The sequence below is a fragment of the Rhinolophus ferrumequinum genome, chromosome 24, assembly GCF_004115265.2.
Source record: "Rhinolophus ferrumequinum isolate MPI-CBG mRhiFer1 chromosome 24, mRhiFer1_v1.p, whole genome shotgun sequence".
NCBI classification, from domain to species: Eukaryota; Metazoa; Chordata; class Mammalia; order Chiroptera; family Rhinolophidae; genus Rhinolophus; species Rhinolophus ferrumequinum.
The window spans coordinates 1,419,230-1,438,270 of NC_046307.1; the positions used below are offsets into that span (position 1 = coordinate 1,419,230).

Here is a 19,041-nt window from a genome sequence, read left to right on the forward strand (position 1 = left end):
GACCCAGAAGTAGGAATACTGGAGGGTAGCCCACCTGCGCAGGCTCATCTTCAACCCCAGCACTTCCTTCAAGAAGGCTTCCAGGACTGCTCAGTCCTGACAGCCAGGGAGCCGGAGCTCCCCATCTGGAGAGCCCCTTTGGGTGTGAGCTTTACCCCGCCTGCTGGTGTGGGCACTGTGGAGGGGATCCCCTTCCCCACAGCCAGGTCCCCTGGGTAGCAGGGCGTCCCAGCCCCAGGCAGTGTGCCCACCTTGATCTCTGCTCTTCAGTCCTGACAGCCGGAAGGACGCTAGGCCTGTTTTTTTCCTGGGGGGTGCCTCCTTCTCCGAACCTGCAGGGAAGACAGGGCCATGGGAGGTCATGCCAAGAGGTTGGCTCCTCTAGGCAGCCAGCCTCCTGGCACTGCCACGGGGAGCACGGGAGGATGACTCCAGGGCCACCTGCCACCCACTGCCCGATTTCCATGTGGCAGAAAAGCCTGGATCCCAGGGGGCTTTGTTGGAAATGAGCTAACTGCTGTGGAGACCATCCCCTCCCTAGCCTCTCAGCATTGGCCCATCCTGATGAGGGGCACCTTGGACAGATAAGGCCAGCAGCTTGTGGGCGCAGGTGCCCAAGGAGGTCTGGCCAAGGTGTAGGGTCGGAGAGGGTCTGGGTCACAAAGGCTAGCTAGCCCTGTTCAATCCTCTTCACAGGAGTGTAACTCCTGAAGCTTCTCCAGGTCCCAACACTAGGTCTTAGATGCACTTGGGGAAGGGATAAGGCTGAGAAGGTGACCTTGGGAACAGAGGGCCCTGTGTGCCTGGGGTATGGCGGTGGTGGTGGTGGCTTCCTGCTTTAGGTGGGCTCCTGAGCTGTGGTTCCTGAACGTGAGTGCAAGATGCCCCAAGGTGCAGAGGTGGGACACCTGGCTGAGCCCAGAAGCCTCGGTGGGTGGGGGAGTCACCTTCAGGCCTGCCCCTCAGGAGGCGGGAGATGTGGGCCACCGACGCCCTCACCCTCTGGCGTAGCCCCAGCTCGGCAGGCTCCTCCAGCAGTGCCTGCCTCCTGGGGAAGCGCAGGAGGCCCCTGGAGGGGGGTGACCACTTGCGCTTTCTGCTGCCCCCTGGCTCCCTGAGTAGGGCCTCCATGTCCTCTGGCTCCTCCGTGATCTCCAGACCAGCAGGCAAGCCCAGCATGCCTGGCCAGGGCCACGCGGTTTCTGGGAGCTCGGCCAGCTCCTCCCCGGCCTCCGATGCAGGGGAGGGTGGTGGCTCTGGCTTAGGGACCTTCCTGAAGATCATGAATTCAAAGGGGAGGTATTTGATGTCATACAGGTCTGATAGGTTGAGGTAGGCGGGCTCCACCTCCGATATATCTAGAGACACAGTATCAGCAGCCTCTGCGTCCCCTGATAGGTCCTGGATCTGTACCAGAGACACCTGGGAGCCCCCACCGAAATCTTCCCACGAGGTCAACTCTGGGTAGGCCCTTGGGGGGACCCTGCTGCCCTTGGGCAGGGGCACCACACTGGCCTTGGTGGTTGGGATCTGGGCCTCGGCCTCATCCTGTTCCTCCAATGACTCAGAGGTGGCCCAGGCCATCCTGGCCCACAGGGGCCCCTGTCCCAGCATGCCTCCTGCATCCCCACCGAAGGCGAAGGTGCCATACCCAGCTACCCCGGCATAGCCCCCTCTGTGCCCCAGGGAGAACTTCCACGAAGTTGCCTGCTCCTGAGGTGGAGGCAGGCTGGGTGCAGACTCAGATGGCCTCTCTGTCTCCTGGGCTAGGTCCTCAGTGTCCATGGAGGGGCTAGGCTCTGTGCCCGCCAGTGAGGCTGGCCTTGGGGAACTGGAGGGTCCGGGCCTCCTGGGGAGAGGACTGGCCTCCAACCACCTCTCAGAGCCTGGCTGGGGACTTGCTTGGGCTGGTGAGGAGGAAGCCTGGAGCTCCCCAGAGAGCAAGAGATTTGGGGGTGCCAAGAGGGCCTCTGGGCAGTGCCCTGGAGGAAAGGAGCCAGGAGCTTGGGGTGCAACAGCCACGGAAGGGGCATAGCCTTCCTGGGGGGCAGGACCCCATTGGGGGTGACAGAAAGAAGCCTGCAGCTTCCCACAGCTGTCCTGGGACAACCCCTCTTGCTCAGCAAAGCCTGGGTCACCACCAGTAGATGGAGATAGTCTCAGCTTCTTCCGGGACTCCTCTGCTCGCTCTGTCACCATGGCACCTGAGACCTCTCTGGGCTTGCACTCCCCTGGGGCTGCCTGGAGGTCCAAGGGGGTATGGGTGGGACATTGCCCCTCATGGCAAGCCTCTGTGGAGAGGCTGGCTGAATGTGGTTGGTCGAGGTCCAGGGAGCGGCTTCTCCCAGGGCCTCCATGGGAGCTGATGCCAGGCAGCCGAAGGGCGGTCTCGAAGGAGGGCACTTTGGCCATCAGAGCGGCCTGCTCCTCCCGGGCAGCCTCCTCTTCCAGCACACGATGTTCTAGCAGCGGCTCACGCAGACCTGGCAGGGTGCCCGCAAAGTAGCCGCCTTTGAGCAGGTGCCTCCGGCGCACCGGCTGCCGCCTGCTGCCTGCGGCCGGGCCCCCACGCTCTGGGCCCTCGCCTGCCTGCTGGTAGAACAAGCTGCGGATGACGCTCTGCCGGGGTACGCAGCCTGGGGAGGCTGGCGGCTCTGTGCCCCTGGGCAATGCGGGCGGAGATGCGGCCTCAACTGGCAGATAGGACTCGGCTTCCTCTGGCAGGCTGGCCGATGGCCGCAGGAAGCCCCGCGGGTGCAGAAGCGGGGAGTGGGTCACTGGGGAGGACGGTAGCGACTTGGCCCGAGCAAAGGGTGCCAGTTCGTTGTCAGAGGAGGAGGAGCTGCTGGACGAGGCGCTGGTGTCGCCGCGCAGGTGGCGGGCCACTCCAAGGGACGGGCTGTTGGGTGGACCCTGGAGCAGCTCTGGGATGGAGCGCATCACCAGGATGGACTTGTAACTCATCAAGGAGCGCTGGAGGTGTGGGACATAGGGGGCGTCATCCGGGTGCCCAAAGGGGCTGCCCAGGAGATGAAGGGCGTTCAAGCCCCCACCCTCGTCCCGGCACCCCAGGGCCCTGTCCTTGTGTTCCCTCCGGCTCAAACACTGCATGTTCCATGCAGTCCCACCCAGTCCCGTCAGCTCGTCAGCTCGGGGAGCGCAGACACAGAGGGGAGGACAGCCCCTGCTCTAATCCACCAGGCCAGACTGCGCACAGCCAGCCCACCCATGGGGGTGATGGTGGAGGCAGGGATGGGGGGTGTGGGGGGGGTTGGCTCACCTGCCAGCGGCTGCGGGCCAGGAGGAACTTGAGCTGCTTGGTGTTGATGAAGTGAGCCTCGTCTGCCGGCACAGACTTCTGCAGGACCCAGGTGAGAAAGTCACGTCGGGGGAGACCCTAGTTGCTCCCTGTGGCCAAACAAGTCCCACCCCTCTTGGTCTGTTTCCCTCCCTGTGTGCCAGGCCTACCTGATTCAGCCTACTCACCAGGAACCAGGGGTGGGCGAGGCACTGGGCTGCGCTGGGACGGGCTCTGGTGGGAAAAAAGGCGAGCTCAAGCCAGGGGTCAGTTGGGAATGGGGCAGGGGAGGATGGACGCACTTACCCTGGGGCCCTCTGTAGGGCAGCCATAATAAAATCCTGGGCATCATGGCTGAGGTGCATGGCCATTGGGCTGCTCCAAGACACCCGCCCCTCCAACACGTTGAGAAGGGTCGCACGGTCACTCTCACCGGCAAACGGGGATGAGCAGGTCAGGCTGAAAAGCACAGAGAGGGTCTGGCCCTCAGACATGGCCGCAGGTTGCCAGGCCAGGGAGGGCTGGGTCTCATGGGGTAGGTGGGGAGAGCCTTGACTGGGGAGGATCTCAGTGCCACTGACACCCAGCCCTGAGAATCCCAGCAGATCCAAGCTCAGCCTGGAGTGGGGATCTGGGCTTAGACTGAGGTGAGGATCCAGGGCTCAGCCTGGAATAGAGATCAAAGGTCAGCTCAGGGTGGGCACTGGGCTCAGCCTGAAGTGGGGAGCAGGGCTCCACCTATAGAGGAGATCCAGGCTCAGTTTGTTCTAGCAGTGTCCTCAGGGCAGTAGTAACTGTTATGAGTGGCCCCTGGACAAACAAGTAGACCCTTTGGGGAAACAGTGCTGTGCCACGTGACCCACAGAGCTCCTCTGGGACAGTGTGTGTGTGTGTGTGTGTGAAAAGCACTCGGCAGAAACTTCTTATCAGAGCTGGTTGTCCCCAAAATAGCTGCCCTTTGGGTCTCAGGTCTCTGAGCTGGGGCAAGCCCGTGGTGTGTGTGGCCTCCCATGGACCTGCAGGGTCAGCTTCCAAGGAAGCAGCTGATGGGAACGGGGGTCTGCTCACCTGAGGTAGGAGACGACTCCCATAGCCCTGCGGGAACAAAACCAGCAGTGAGTCCCCCCAGTCCTGGCCCACAGGTGAGGGGCTCAAGGGGGGGCAGTCAAGAGAGGAGAGGAGGGAGAGAGCGAGTAGGTAGGCTGCATGGGGGCTGCATCCCTGGGGGCCCTTCACTCACCAGATGTCAGAGGCCTCGCTCACTGGCATCTGCTCGATGACCTCAGGGGACACAAACTCAGGGGACCCGTACTTGCTGTACTGAGGCTCTGCCAGAGTTATATGTTGGGCAAAGCCGAAGTCACAGATTTTGATGTCTTCCCGGGCAGGGTGCACCATCAGGATGTTGGCGGGCTGTGGGCAGTCGGGGACCAGGTGAGGCTGTCCCCTCAGGAAGGGACTCCTGGGGTTGCCAGGCCGGGGTGCTCAGGGCCACTCCACGGAGATGGGGGCAGTGGGCTGCCCTGGGAACAGGCTTGGGTACCATTGGGGGACAGCTTCCACTCTATCAGCCACACCCCAAAAAGGTAGTGAGCTCCCCATCCCCCAAAGTAAGCAAGTCCTGACAGGGAAGCTGGAAGCGGTGGGCCTGTACCTCCCCAGCCTGCAGGCTCCAAGCTCCCACCTGCCCCTCCCTGGTATGGGGGGCAAGTACCTTTATATCCAGGTGGAGAATGCCATGGCTGTGCAGGTAGTGCAGCCCCTCTACCAGCTGCTGGATGTAGACCTTGACCTGTGGTGGCAAAGGCCTGGCGCTCAGGTGAGACAGCCAGCCTCAACCTCCCCATCCGCTTCCCTCCCTGCCCTATTCCCACCTGTGCTTCCCCTCCCTCCAGACCTGGGATGGTCCATGGGCAGGCTATGTACAAACCCTCCCACTACGTGCCCCAATACCAGGGATTCCTCTGGGCCCGAAGGTGGGGAGGGTATGGGTGTGTGGAGTGGCCTGAGCAGAGCTGTCATCATGATGTCTCAGGAGCAGATGAGGGCTGGCACACTGGCCAGGTGTGGGCTGGGAGAAGTGCTGAGAGCCTGGGTCTGGGGGAGCTTGGAGAGCTGACTGGGGGGCTGTGACACCCTGTGAAGCCCTGGGGACCCCAAAAGATCTCTGAGTTGGGGTACACTGTGTGAAGGGGGGCTGTATTTGCCAGGACAAGTGGTCTGGGCAGGGGGTGCATGCAGGCCTGTTGTCACCTCGGCCTCTGTCACCACGCTCTTCTTAAACAGACGGTCCAGTAGCTCCTCTGATGAGCACCTGGGGCCCAGGTCAAGGAAAGCTCTGGGCTCTAGAACCCATCCGGCCCCACACCCGAGGACAAGGTTTATCTTGGGGTGGTGTCTGGGGGTCCTTAGGGTTGAGGAGGGTGAGTGGGACACAGACCCTGAGGAGAAAGGCTGAGGCCACGGGCCAGCAGCAGAATTGGAGTGGAGGCACCCTCTCCCCTCTGCACAGAGTTCCTCCCTCACCCCTCACCCCCCCACACCCATCACAGGAGGTGTGGGTGTGGTGAGCATACGTGACATCCAGACACTCGTGTCACTCGCAGTCAGGCAAAGAGTGGTGGGGTGAGAATCACAACAGGCGGGGAAGGGGTGTGCCTCTCCTTGGAGCCCCCGCGCTTGAGGCCTTGGGCTGCTATATATGCAGTCCGACCTCCTGCTGGAGAGGCCACGTGGCGCACGGGAGGGGCCCACCCCAGGCACGTTTTGAGCCCTTAGGGCCGAGGCAGGATACAGCTCCAAGACGAGGATGAGGGTCTTACTGGTCTCGAACTGGTCCAGCAGCGCAGTGACCAGTGGGTGGCTCAGCGCGGCTAGCACGTCGCGCTCGCGGTACGCCTGGGCCCGCGTCCTGCTCCGAAGGGGGATGAACTTGGCGGCACAGGACATCTGATTGCCCTTATGCTGCACCCTCTTCACGAAGCTGAACACGCCCCTGGGAAGAGGGGAGCCCACGCTGAACTCTGGGGAGGGGGAAGGGAGACGGGGGTCCCGGGGGGAATGGGGGACGGGGGGGGGGGGGGGGGGGAGGGGAGGGCCGGGAAGGGAAGGGGGGTGGGGTTCCTGGCAGAGGGCGGTTCCTGGAGGGCAGCGGCTGTGGGGGGTGGGTAATGGGAGGAGCTACGAGTGGTGGGTAGAAGGGTTCTCGGAGAGTGGGGTTCTGGGAGGGCAGTGGCTCGGGGGGGCGGGGACTCCTGGAGATAGGAGGGTACTTCGAGGGGTGGAAGCTCCGGGGGACAGGTTGAGGGGTTGGGGCCTTCCAATAGGCCGGAGCTCTCGATGGGCGGAGTTGCTGGGCGGGAAATATTCCGGAGAGACGAGGGTTCTGGAGAGCAGGGACTGGGGGGCTGGGCGGCTGGGGTTCTCCGGGGTTCTCGGGGGGCCAACGGGCACTAGGAGAGTGGCTCCAGAGAGGTGGGTTTCCCAGGAGGCGGGGATTCCAGGGTGACTGGGGCTCCAGAGTGCGGGGGTTGGGGGCTCCCGGGTTGGGGTCCCTGGGGGCTCCACGTTGTAGAAACTCCAGGAGGCCGGAGTTCCGGGGGACGGGGTTAGGGGGAGATACCTCCCAATCTCCTCCTTGACGTCGTAGAAGGAGTGCAGTTTCCTGCGATAGCTTTGCTTCTCCGAATCCGGCTCACTGTCTCCTACAGCAAGGGAGCGAACAGCGGTCGGTGTGGACAAACATGACCTTCCGTCCCCCTGTGCCCCCATTTTGTATTGCCTGCGGGGGCAGCGCCCTGTGCCCGAGCTTCTGGGAGCCCACAGGACCCCACGCCCGCGTGGAGCCGGGACCGGAGCCTGGGAGGGGTCCCCGGACTCACCCCCATGCACCAGCAGCTCCGCCTTGCACAGCACCTGGCCACCAGCGTTTTGGGCTAGGCAGGTGTAGACCCCGGCATCTTGCTGGCCCACGTTCCTCAGCACCAAGGAGTACGTGGTCCCATCCTGCTGCTGACTGAGCTGCGCGCCATCCACCAGCTGGACGCTGTCCTGGAGGCACAGGAAGTGGGCCGGCCATCAGCCCATCCCGGGGAACAGGCACCACAGCCCACCGAGCTTTCAGTAAGTGCCATGCCGTGCCTGGTGGGGGTTTCACACACTGACCCTACCAGCACTGGGTCCTCCACCCGCGCCTGTCCTTACCTTGTACCAGGTCACTGTGGGCTGCGGGTTGCCCTCGATGACCGCCTGGAACTGCGCGGTGTGGCCCCTCTGTGCCTGAACATCCTCGATGGTGACCTGCATGGATGGCGGTCCTGGGGGTGGAGGAGGGAGCCCGTGGGGAGGAGCCCAGACTGCGGCCTGCACCCCCTACAGCCCGTCCTGCAATGAATCTGTGAGCTGGAGCCTACCTAGCGCCTCAGGTGAACAGCAAAGCCCTGAGATGCACCCTAGGGTGACAGAGCCCACCTGCCTTCCAAGTGAAGGTGACCCCCTCCTGACTCTGCCCAGGTCTGCCACTCAGGAAGTGCTTTTTTCTGTCCAACCATGGTCTCTCTTGCTTGGTCATGCAGAAGACAAGTCACGCAGAGCATGCAAACTCAGGTTGTGGAAAGCCTGCCCCCGCTGCCCTCCCACCCCTTCTAGTGACATCCCAACTGAGGGCATGCAAGGATAGGGGGCAGCAGGGGGCTGGCCACAGCAGGGCTGACACATGCCACATGGCCCCTCTGTCCAAGTGTCCCCCCAGCCCTGGGGCACACACGTAGCCTACTTGCGGCACCCGAGTCGCTGGCCTGGTACACGTATGTCCGGTGTGTGGTCTCTGTGAACACGTGGCTTTGGACATCCCAGAACTCTGTGGCCCTTGTCCCTGGCCAGGCTGCAGCCTCCACCCTGGGGTAGTGCATGGGGTGAGTTGTTTGCTCTGCCACTCCACTTCTGGGGGTGGATACGAGCCTTGTAGTAAGATGGGATCCCTGCCCCATCCCCACCGGGGGCGGGGGGTTGCACCAGACTGTTTGGGAGGGGATGTACAGATGGGGACCAGCTCTAGGTATAGAGGGGCTCCCCCGTATCTCTCACTCCAAGGGCAGCCCCTGCTCCCTGCGCTGCCCTTTGGCTATGGTGGCGCTGGCAAGGAGCATTCTGGGGTGCTGTGAGCCAATCCCTTACTCCTCCTGCCCTGCCCCCGGATGTCCCGTAGTGGACTGCCCTGCCCAGAGTGCCGGGAAGTTTACCGGATGGGCACGATGCGTCCCTGAGCCTCGGTGGGGGGCCCCAAGTTCTGCTCCTGGCCCGCGTGGGGGAGGGGCTTCGGCACCTTCCAGGGCTCAGCTGGTGGGAGGCCAGGGCCTAGTGAGATGAGCCCAGAATAGGGCTGAGGGCTGTTCCTCATGGCATGCGCCGCCCCATGTCGCCCTCCAGGACCCAGAGGGTGGGAGTACAGGCAGAGCAGGGGCACGCCCAAACCCTGGGCTCCTGCCACGCATGGGCACCTCCACCAGGGCACCCTCCTCTGGTCCTTATCCCTAGCCTGGGGATTAGGACCCCCACATCCTAATCCCCAGCAGCAGCGTCTGGGGGAGGGGCCCTGCCCCACGCTAGCATCCCTGGGGGTCTCATCTGTAGGGCAAGGCAGAGCTACTCCTCCCACTTCCCCTCTCCTCCCCTTCTTTCCTTCCCCTTCTTCCCCTACTTCCCTCTTCCTCCCCCACTTCCTTCCTCCTCCTCGCCTGCGCAGGAACCCACCCCCACCTAGTTTCACAGATGGCGTGACAGGCTGAGTGAGGGGTGGGTCTTGCTCAGGGTCCCCAGTACATGGAGCCATCAGGATGTCAGGGTCCCCAGGGTTCTGCCAGTTCACCTCTATGGGGCACACACTGTGACCACAGTTGGGGTCAGCAAGGGGGGGAAGGAGGAGGAGTCTGGAAACAGGTAGTATTTTACAGTCAGCCCACGGTGGGACCTCACCAGATTCCTCCACAACCTCAGTGCCTAGGGGCTGGGGGCTGGCCTCCTGGAGTGCCGGTGGTTCCCCCAGACTGGGGCTGGCTTGGTGCCCTGCAGAGGGTCCTGGAGCCTCAGGGCCCACCAGTGTCCCCGGGACAGGCATGATCTGGTTCGCTTGCTCCAGGGCCACTGGGGGTAGGACGGCAGCATCTGTGGGAAAGTGGGTCAGCATGGAAGGGTGAGGTGTGAGGTGTGGCCTGGGCCTGTGGAGAGGGCTCCAGGAAGCCCCTCCCAGTCCTCAGGCTTCCCAGGTGAGCCAATCCCGGCTGCCCTACCCACCCACCCACCACTCCTCTCTCAGGAAGTATGGGAAGTACTTCCCTGGGGGTCTCATCTGTCAGGGCAAGGCGTGGTTACTCTTCCCTCTTTGCCTCTCCCCCAGGAAGTATGGGAGTTCTCAGAGAGAAAGGGGCCTGGGTGCCGTGCCAGGGAGACCGTGCTCAGGGCAGTGAGCACAGAGCCCCACCACCCAAGCTGGTGCCTAGATACCTTCAGGAGAACATCGACTCCTTAGGGACAACTGGGCCTGGACACCCACCCTGTGCCGTCTGCCCCTCAGTTTCAGCTCATCCCAACCCTTCGTCCTATGCTGGCTCCCATGTGGCCCACTCCAGACCCCAGGCCTGGTGGACCCAGCTCCACGCTCTAGGGAAGCCTATAGACAGCCTGATGCTGAATCAGGGGCCTGGGGTCGTAAGGGGCAGGGGCTCCCTTCCTGCTCTCCTATGGCAGCCCCTGCCCCTAGCCCAGCAGCTTTCTCCCCTCCACCTGAGGTCCTGTCCGCCCTTCCCTCCAAGTGCACCCTCACCTGGCCCCTGCCCTGGCCTCCCATGAAGCTTCCACCTTCCCCCAGGGAACTTCCAGACCCTCCCTTGTTAGCTCCCTGCCCTCAGTCCCTGTGCAGCCCCATCCTCCACCTGGCTGTCAGCCCCAGGCAGCAACACTGTGGCCTCATGGGTGTGCCCAGGAATGCCCACTGCTCTGTTCCCGGCAGGTCCCCCTGCCTAGAGCACCGTCCCCCTTCCCGGCACCAGAACTCTCCATGGTCAGGGCATCCACCTTGACCTTCCCCATACCAAGAGGTCAACAGGACCCCCTACACACACACACCCCCCATACCCTGCCTTGTCTATTCTGACACGAGCCCCCTGCGCGGGGGCAGGAAGACCTGCTCACCAGTGGCAGGCTGAGAGCCATCACTGCGGGCGGTCACACCATGTGTGCCTGTGACCAGCCCCACAGCCCATGTGTGAGCAGGCTGGCCAGGTGAGCTGCCCTGCCTCCACCCAGGGACCCTCGGACAGGCCAGAACCCACCAGTGACTGCCCACTAGTTGTCCCCCAGGGTCAGGTCTAGAGGGCCCTCCTGCTCGAGTTACCAGAGAAGCAAGAAGGAGCAGAACACGGGGGGTGGTGTGGGAGCCGGTTTATTATCATCATGGGGCTGACTGATGGCGGTTGCCCATCCACAGAGCCTGGCCCACCTACAGGGAAGGCCTGGGAGGTCTGCAGAGTGAGCCCTAGTGGGCCTCCTGGAGGCTAAGAAAAGCGTCCATGGGGAAGATGTGGCCTTGGGGGAGCCCCCACAGAGAAGGTGGGGGCAGACTGGGCGCAAGGAGGGTCTATGCGGCCGTAAACGGGAGGACCGGCCCAGAGCTAGTCTACCAGTGGCTCTGCCAGCACTTGGTAGTCCAGACTACAGCCCTTCAAGTGTCCTCAGCTGAAGACCCCACCCTGTGAGGTAGGAAGCGCTGTCTAGGCAGGAAGACAGGTAGCTGGAGCCCTGAGTTGCTGGAGAGTGAGGGGAGGGTCAGAGCATGTATGTCCCAGGGTGCTGGCTTCGTGCCCCAAACCCAGGGTGGCTGCGAAGGAGGTAGGTGCTGGTGCCAGGCAGGGTCCTAAGCCCCAAGGCCATGCCCGTCTCTGTTGCTCGTGTAGCCACAGCAGCCATCTCAGGGGTGTCCTGACCCCGAAAGTCCCTGCTTCAACCCCCAGCTGCCTGCACCCCCATGGTTTCAGCCTCAGCCTTGGGAGGGGCTGGGGCAGTGATCCTCATCCGGTCGGATGTGCAGGGTGACTGGCTCACCCACTGTCCCAAAGCTGACTGTATGGGTGGAAACCTCCGTTTTGAAGCTGCTCTGGCCACTGTCCGAAGAACGCTGGACCTGTGTGCAGAAGGATGGCTTCCAGGACGCAGTGCCACCAGGCCGAGCCTCCCGCACACAGAAGGAGACTGAGGGGCCGAGGACCTGGGGCCTCGACCGAGCCGTCTCCCTGGGCAGGCAGCTGAAGAAGCCCGGCGGGCCTTGGGGTGCTGGTGGGCGCCCCACGTTGAGCAGGATGGGCCGCCCCACGGTGGGCTCGCTGATCTCTCTCTGGAGCACTGAGACTTCACAGGGCGGGTCATCGGAAGCACTGGGCACAGGGATCCCACAGCCAAAGGTCTCCCCTTCCTGGGGCACGTAATCCTCCAGGTCTGCCAGCGTCAACGCCCGGCCATCATGCTTGAGGATCTTGGGGTCACAGCCCCAAAGGTCATGGGCACCCATGGGCTCCTCCATCAGGGGGGCACTGCTTCCCTCCTCCAGGAAGGCCTCCTCTTCAGTGCCCTCTGGAGCGGACAGCTCAGGGGTCTCCGGCCCAGCATCCACGTGGAAGATGAGGGGCTCGCCAAGGCTGCGCACAGCTGTGCCCTGGGCCGTGGGCTCCGGGGCCAGCAGCTTGTTGTTGGAGTTGTTTGTATTAGGGTCTCCTCTAGGGGTCCCACCAGGCAACGTGAAGAGAAGACCCGCTGAGCTGCTGGGCACCTCTCTGGCTGGAGACACACCCCTCGGACCTGTTTTCTTCACCCGGACTTCAATGGTCTCCTCGACCTCTACCCACTTGGGCGGGAGCCCAGTGCCCCTGGGTACAGCTGGCATGTGAGCCCCGGGCTCCGTCACATACAGTGTGGGCACAGTGGGCCTCCAGCCTGGCTCCGCCGTGGGCCTTCGGGGCTGACTGACTGCTGGTGCATATAGCAGCTCAGTGGTCGGCAGGCCTGCCCTTGGTGGGCTGGCAGGACGGCGGGAAGGCGAGCGGGAGGGAGACTTGCTGGGGGACCGGCGGCGGCCACGGGGGCTCTTCACCACGGTGGTAATGGTTTCCTCTCTGCGGGGAGGGGGCCGAGAGGAGATGGCACAGAGACCCGCCGCCATGAGCACATGCAGTGCCAGTGTGAGATCAGATTAGTGTATCAGCAAGTAAATGGTGAAACTGCACAAATTCCTACACATGCGTTTGAGCCCAATCTCTGAAGCCCCAGCCAGAGAACCAAAGAAACAAAGCATAAAGCCTCATCTGGGCAACCTCAGGCTCTGGTATGCAGACCTCAAAACAAGAGTTGAGGCATTGCGACATCACAGGTGCCTCCAACACGCAGACCAAGTCCAGTTTGCAATGTCCCTGTGGACCAGTCTACCCTCTCTGTTCATAGCTGTCTCATTCTGAAGATGGCAAGCTTCCTCACAGAGCTAATGGATGGGGTACAGGGGACACGGTCCTCCTAGTTCATCCTATCAGTGTTTTGTGCTTTGTATCATGGGGCGGGAGGTGCCCCAGTGAGCTCTCAGAGGTCAGGCACAGATCTACATCCTGTGCTCCTGGCCTCGGTCTGGGGGGTGAGGCTAGGCAAGGACAGCTGGCCCTGGGTGTGGCTCGGCTGTCACAGGCTTTGTGACCTCAGACAAGTCTTTCTCCTTCCTGAGCCCCATCTCCCAAACTGGGGAGGGAGGAGGCCTGAGCTCAAGGCCATCTAACGTGGGTGTGCATGGAGTACTAACCACGGACTCTGCAGCAGCCCTGGGTGGATGAGGTTGAAAAAGGAGCAAAACTTGCCCAGGGCCAAGACCAGTCAGCCAGCTTGTCCTCTTCCACCCAGCAGCCCTGACATGGCTGGGTGCTGAGGGTGAAATGAGCAGGAACAGGCTGAGTAACTCAGCTCTCCTAAGTTACTCCCAGGTCTCCCAGGACCTGCATTTCCTCTTGGGCTCAGGCAGAGGAACTTGGCATACAGGCCGTGACAACTCAGTACTGTTGCCAGTTGCCTGCCATGACTAAGGCATTCTCTCTTTACAGCTCTGCTTTTGTCTAACTCGGGGCTCTATCCAGGAGCAGTTAGTTCCAGGCATGGGCCCAGAGATGTGTAGCTCACCTCAGGGTGCTCCTCCCATCCTCACCTGGCAAAGGGGAAATGCTCTCTCCAGTGAGGGGAAATTGCGGTGTAGCGACGTGGCCTACTCAGGGCCACAGGCCTGCCTTCTTGCCTCACACCCAGGCTCAGAGGCATTAGGCATGTCCCTGGGTGGAGCCTGTCCGAATGTGGGGAACGTGGGTCAGGTCCCACTTGCCGGCCTCATGCTGCCCCAATCACTGAGACAGGGCAGAGAGTCAGAACTGGAAAGTTAGATCACTCCTATATGTCCCCCACCTCACGCTGGGCTCCCTGCTGCCACTATGAGAGCATGTGGGCATCCTGTTCTGAGGCCATTGGTGCAGCACATGGGGCTGCCAGGTGGTTTCCTTCTGGTACTCCTGGCTCCCAAGTACCACTCACTGCGCAGTGTGCCTTTGGTGGGGGTGCTGTGCCAGGCAGTGCCTCTCAGTTCCTTAAGCTGAGGCGTACACTCTTCCTTGCAGGGCGCTAGCTCCCTAAGCCTGGAATACACTGGACTTTAGGGTGCCTAGTCACCTAGTCTAGCCTCCATAGGGAGAAGTCCTCTCTGATGCCTCCCCTAGGGGGGCTGCCTGGCCTACTTGTCACCCATAGAGTGTGGATAACAACAATGCTCCCCTCACGGGATGAAATGAGTTGATCTGTGTAAAGCTCCACCACAGTTACATGCCTCCTGGGATGGGGTGCTCACTGCTGCCTCAGGCAGCCCCATCTATTGTGGGGTGGCAACTTGCTTTGGGGCAGGAGGGAAGAAGTCAAAGAAGAGTTAGTTCAGGATCTTATCAAATGTCTGAAGATGGGATTCTCCAGCAACGTGCCCAACTGCAGGCCCCTTAAGAGGTCTGAGGCCCATGGGGAACTAAGAGTTTGCCCATCCTGGAGCTTCTCAGTCACCTGCCCTTAGGAAACCATAGTCTTCCTTGCCTCCTGGCTTTTGCAAGCTCTCCCACCACACCCACCTACACACACCTCCTATTGGAAGTCCTACCAGGTTATCCAGGTCACAACCAATCCTGCCTTCTGTGGGTTCACCTAGCTTTGGACTTCTTGTATTATTTAATTACCAACAACCATGTGCCTTGAAGGCACTGAGGGATGAAGAGGGGCAGTGGGCATGGCACTGGGGAAATGGGTCCTCGGCTGGCTTGCAATCATGAACGACTCTGAGGAACCCTCCTCTCTTCTCTGAACTTCAGTTTCCCCATCTTCCAAATGTGAGGGTTGGGCTTGGAGACCTCTGAAGGCTAGAACTGTGCTGTTCACTGTGATGACACTTTCAATTAAACTCAAATGAGTGAAAATTAAATAAAATTTAAAATTCAGTCCTTCGGCCGCTGTAGACATATTCTAAATGCTCACTAGCCACATGGAGCTAGTGGCTGCTGTCGTGGGCAGCGTAAATGTGTAACATCTCCATCATACAGGAGTTCTGCTGGACTACAATGCCCTAGATCCTAGGATATGGAAGGTAAAATTCTGCCTCTAGCCCACTGTGGGACACAGCTCTCAGGCCCAGATCCACCCTCACTGCTGTGACTCTGGGTCCAAGCCCTGGGTGAGACAGAGTATGTGTACCCTGCTGAGGCAGTGAGGCTGTGCAGGGGGCACTGAGACCCTGGGAGAGGAGCTGTGAAGTGTGAAGGTCGTCATGGTCCCAGGGAAGGTGAATTCCCTGGGAGTAAGGTGCTGGCAGTCTGTGTGGCGAGCAAAGGCTGTGAGGCCAGGTAGTCAGGCAAGCAGGTGGCCAGGCCACACGGTCAAGGTCCAGGGGTTAGTGGGCATGCAGGGGCCACTGCAGTCAGGAGGGTTAGCAACACGCCTGCACTTACATGATGACGGTTTTCTTGGGGACTTTAGTCTCCTGTTCGGTGACTACAAAGAAAACAGTCGGAACAGCGAGGGTTACAGTTCAGCCAGCATTTGAGTCTGAGCTCTCTGAATGGCATGGCAGTGTAGTAACCTGCTCAACTTAGGAGCGCTGGATCTGAGCCCTGCCTGGTCCTGGGCCCCTGCGATGACTGTTTCCTCATCTTTGAAGTGAAGGTGATTATGTCTGCCCTGAGTGGTATGACAACAACGTGCCACGTGAGGGTCCTCGTGAGGGGCTTCAGGGTGAGGAAGGGCCCTGCCAAGGCTGCCCACACAGAAATCCCAGCTTCTCCTTCAGCCATGTGCCCAGGGAGCCCTGCGAATTTGTCAGGCCTAAAGTCTCATTTCTCAGACACCGAAACTGAGGCTGTGGTGGGGCGGGGGGCCGGGAGGGATGGCCTATGGCTGCATAGTGAGCCAGCAGCCAAACTGGGACCAGGATGGCTGCTACCCATCTGAGGGGGGGGGGGAGGGAAGGGGGAGGGGGAGGGGGTGGGAGAGGGAGAGGTCAAAGGGGAGACAGAGGGAGAGGGAGAGGGACAGGAAGGAAGGAAGGAAATCCTAAAGACCAAAGGCACTTCTCCAGGGGAGAGTGACTGGAGTCCTGGAGGTGGCACTTCTGAGCTCTGTGGCACGAGACCAAGAAGTCTTGTTGCAACCTGTGCATGTCTGAGCAAGGTTCTGAGCTCCAAGTGAGCTGGGAAACCTGGGTCTTCCCACAGGAGCATCTAGCTTTCCCTTCCCTGGGGCCACCAGGACAGGTCCTGTCCCAGAGCCAGGATGGACTCATCTGGGACCAGGCAACACCTGCTTCCAACTGCCTTGAGGCCTTTTACTCTGCAGCTTCTGGCAGGGTCAGGCTTGGCACAGAGATGTCTTACTCAGCCCTGCCCATCTGGACAGCAGCATTATACCAGCTACTAGCACCCTCACCTCTCAGCATCCCCCTCACCATCCTGAAGGGAACTGAGAGGGAGGCCAGAAAAGTCGAGTGGTGGGGCCCAGGCACACAGCCTCCTGGCTTCTGGTCTGTGGGATTTTCTGCTTTGCTTCAGGTTCACACACAGTAAGGCTTTCCCTTAGACAACCAAGAATATTTTAAACTTGTCTCCAATTATGTATAAGTGAATTCAATGTACTAGCTGCCTCTGTGTGGCACTTGGGAGCCACATTTACGATGCATGTGCATGTGTGTATGTGTGCGCATGCGTGTGCATGCACAAAGATGTGTGTGCATTTGTGTCTTTGTGCAAACTGTTTCCTGGAGACAGGGCAGCCCACTGGGAGACAACGAGATCAGCGAAAATGCCCTGTGTGTTTAAACTGAGCTGGTCCAGAGCCAGCCAGCCTGGTGGTGGCCTGCAGGCAGACCTGGTGCACAGAGGGTTGGAGAACCAAGGCTCCGCCCCTCATCCTTCTTGACTGGGGCCTGTCCTGCTGCCCTTGGGGGTGGTGGCAGGCACCTGGGGCTGCTACACTCCTGGGATCTTTGTTCCTGACCAAACTGCTGCCTGACGGGCCCTGGGCCCCGGTGAGTACTGATGACCACGGGAAGGGTGGAGCCGTGCGAAGCAGGGCGCCCGGCCCAGCGCAGTTTCACAAGCGAGGGGCCAGTGCCCACCCCACAGGGCCGGCTGGCTGCGAGGCCACCGGGTTAAAGATGAAGCAGCAGGACAAGGTTAGGAAGCGGGAGGCGGCGGGCTCCAACTCCAGGGTTTGCGAGGACTGGCCTTCTCCCCGCATGAGGCACACCACCGTTTCTGGCACCAGTGGCCACCCTTCCTCTGGACCCCGTAGCCATGGGATGTTGACAGAAAGAGACCCATCATGACAACGAAGTGAATGGCTCTGTAGGACGTGCTTGTCTACAGCCAAGAGGGAGTGCCGTGGTCCCGGATCAGCTCTTCCCTGTGAGACGCCTCACGGCAGGAGGTGGAGGTGCCAGCAGAGACCACTGGGGCCTCCAGATGGGAACTGGCTCAGCCAGTGCTGGCAGCCCTCTTGGAGATGAGGAACAGGACCCTTGCCCACAAGGGAGGGAGGGGTCTCTGTGAGGGCCCTGGAGGGCCTCAAAGGCCTGAGGCCAAAGTGCAGGCACTAGGTGGCCCAATTCTGTGAGGACCCAGATGGATGGTGGCCCCTGACAGTGGTCCTGGGAGGGACTGGATCCAGTGGCCCAAGAAGCACAGAAACCCACTTTCAGAACTTGGGAGGACACATATTTCAACTCTTCCTACTATGGGAGTTGCTGGCTTAGCCTCTGCTTGCATGTTCCTCGGGGATGGGAAGCTCACCACCTCCCCAGACAGCGCCCTTCCAGGTAGACAGCTCAGACTGGGAGAAGCTCTCCCTGGGGTGGAAGCCTGCCTTGTGAGCCCCTTAAGGTTGCTCTCTTGGACCGAGCAGGCCCAGACAGATGCCAGTTACCTTCCTCCCCATCTTGGCCATCCCCAAATGGGCCCACCTGGGACCCTGGAGCCACAGCGCTGTCCCTAACAAGGCCCATTGTGCAACAGGGTCCTGTCCCTAGGACCCCAGGGTTGGCTCCAGGCCAGCCTCACCCAGTGTGGAGGCATTGGGCCCCTGACACTCACTCGCTCCCTCTCTCAGGAGCCAAGCTTGAATCCAGCAGCCTGCACTTGAACCTTGAAAGGGGCCCCCGCTTCCCTGGAGTTGCCCTACTGTTCTTCTCATCCCTCCCATGAGGACTCACTGGTCATGGCCTGGCAAGTTGCCCAGGCCTGGGTCTAGCCTTTATACACACTCGTTATTCCCCAGGACGGTGAGCAGGACCTGGGTCTCCCAACTCCAGGGTTGCCACTGCAGCCTTGCCGGGGCTTGAGTTCACGGCCCACCCTCCACTGGCTCACATGCCTGTGCTCCAGTCGGGGACTCTGCAGCCCCTCCACAGCCCTCAGTGTCCCTCCTCCAAGGGGCATGCTCTGATTGGAAGGACTGATGATTTCCCCCCACCAGACCTTGCCCAGGCGCATGGAAGGTCCAGCCAGGCCGAGGCCTCGTGGCTGCACCTACCTTCCACCACAGCAATGCGCTCCTGGCAGCGCTGCTCCTGGGACCGAAGTGCTGGGCTCTGTATGGACAGCTCCACGCCGCCCCGTGTCGAGCCCAGCCGGTTCACCAACTGTAGGATAGACAGCAGAGGCCACTTAGAGCCTGCGGCTCCCCAGTGGGCCTGGCTGGAGCATGGGGGGCCCGCACCAGTTGTGTCCCAGAACCCTAGAGCCTAGCCACAGGGTTCCAACCCACCCACCACGTCCCCACAGGGAACCAGCCCTGCCCAGGAGCTCCGGTGATGGTGAGGACATGCTATCCGCACTGTCCTATACGGTGGCTTTGTGGGCCCTGAGAACTTGAAGTGGAACCAAATATTTACCTAGAGTTAATTTAACTGATTTAAATTTAAGTCACTATGCATATCCAGTAGTGACCGAATTGGACAGACTGGGTCCAAGCTGATTTGGGTCTATTTATTTCCCTGGGACCTGCCATGGAGGCCAGTCCCCACGTGGCCGGCAGCAGAATCATTGTGTGTGCAGCCACAGCCGGCACACACCTTCCCCAGGCCACCATGGGCTCCAGCGGGTCCAGTGGAGGACAGAGCAGACACCACCCAGCGCCCCTTTATAGTG

At 61.1% G+C, this 19,041-nt stretch overlaps 1 protein-coding gene and 1 long non-coding RNA gene across 5 annotated transcripts in view; one reads left to right on the forward strand and one right to left on the reverse strand.

Annotated features, from left to right (window-relative positions):
• The window catches only part of OBSCN (obscurin, cytoskeletal calmodulin and titin-interacting RhoGEF), a 156,055-nt gene that overhangs the window by 3,390 nt on the left and 133,624 nt on the right, over window positions 1-19,041 (reverse strand). For all 4 annotated transcript variants that reach the window (XM_033095762.1, XM_033095760.1, XM_033095759.1 and 1 more), the window contains 17 exons: window positions 18,425-18,533; window positions 9,272-9,460; window positions 8,539-8,653; window positions 8,073-8,194; window positions 7,502-7,614; window positions 7,180-7,348; window positions 6,921-7,002; window positions 6,093-6,293; window positions 5,552-5,612; window positions 5,013-5,090; window positions 4,539-4,711; window positions 4,367-4,393; window positions 3,605-3,757; window positions 3,487-3,532; window positions 3,281-3,358; window positions 948-2,973; window positions 252-332 (listed from right to left, as the gene is read on the reverse strand). In XM_033095762.1, the coding sequence (XP_032951653.1) occupies window positions 252-332; window positions 948-2,973; window positions 3,281-3,358; window positions 3,487-3,532; window positions 3,605-3,757; window positions 4,367-4,393; window positions 4,539-4,711; window positions 5,013-5,090; window positions 5,552-5,612; window positions 6,093-6,293; window positions 6,921-7,002; window positions 7,180-7,348; window positions 7,502-7,614; window positions 8,073-8,194; window positions 8,539-8,653; window positions 9,272-9,460; window positions 18,425-18,533 (3,823 nt within the window). The remainder of the gene's footprint in view (window positions 1-251; window positions 333-947; window positions 2,974-3,280; window positions 3,359-3,486; window positions 3,533-3,604; window positions 3,758-4,366; window positions 4,394-4,538; window positions 4,712-5,012; window positions 5,091-5,551; window positions 5,613-6,092; window positions 6,294-6,920; window positions 7,003-7,179; window positions 7,349-7,501; window positions 7,615-8,072; window positions 8,195-8,538; window positions 8,654-9,271; window positions 9,461-18,424; window positions 18,534-19,041) is intronic.
• Window positions 7,294-10,566, forward strand: LOC117016513 (uncharacterized). The gene is made up of 3 exons (XR_004421915.1): window positions 7,294-7,420; window positions 7,512-7,722; window positions 9,693-10,566. It is a non-coding gene; the product is annotated as an uncharacterized LOC117016513 (long non-coding RNA).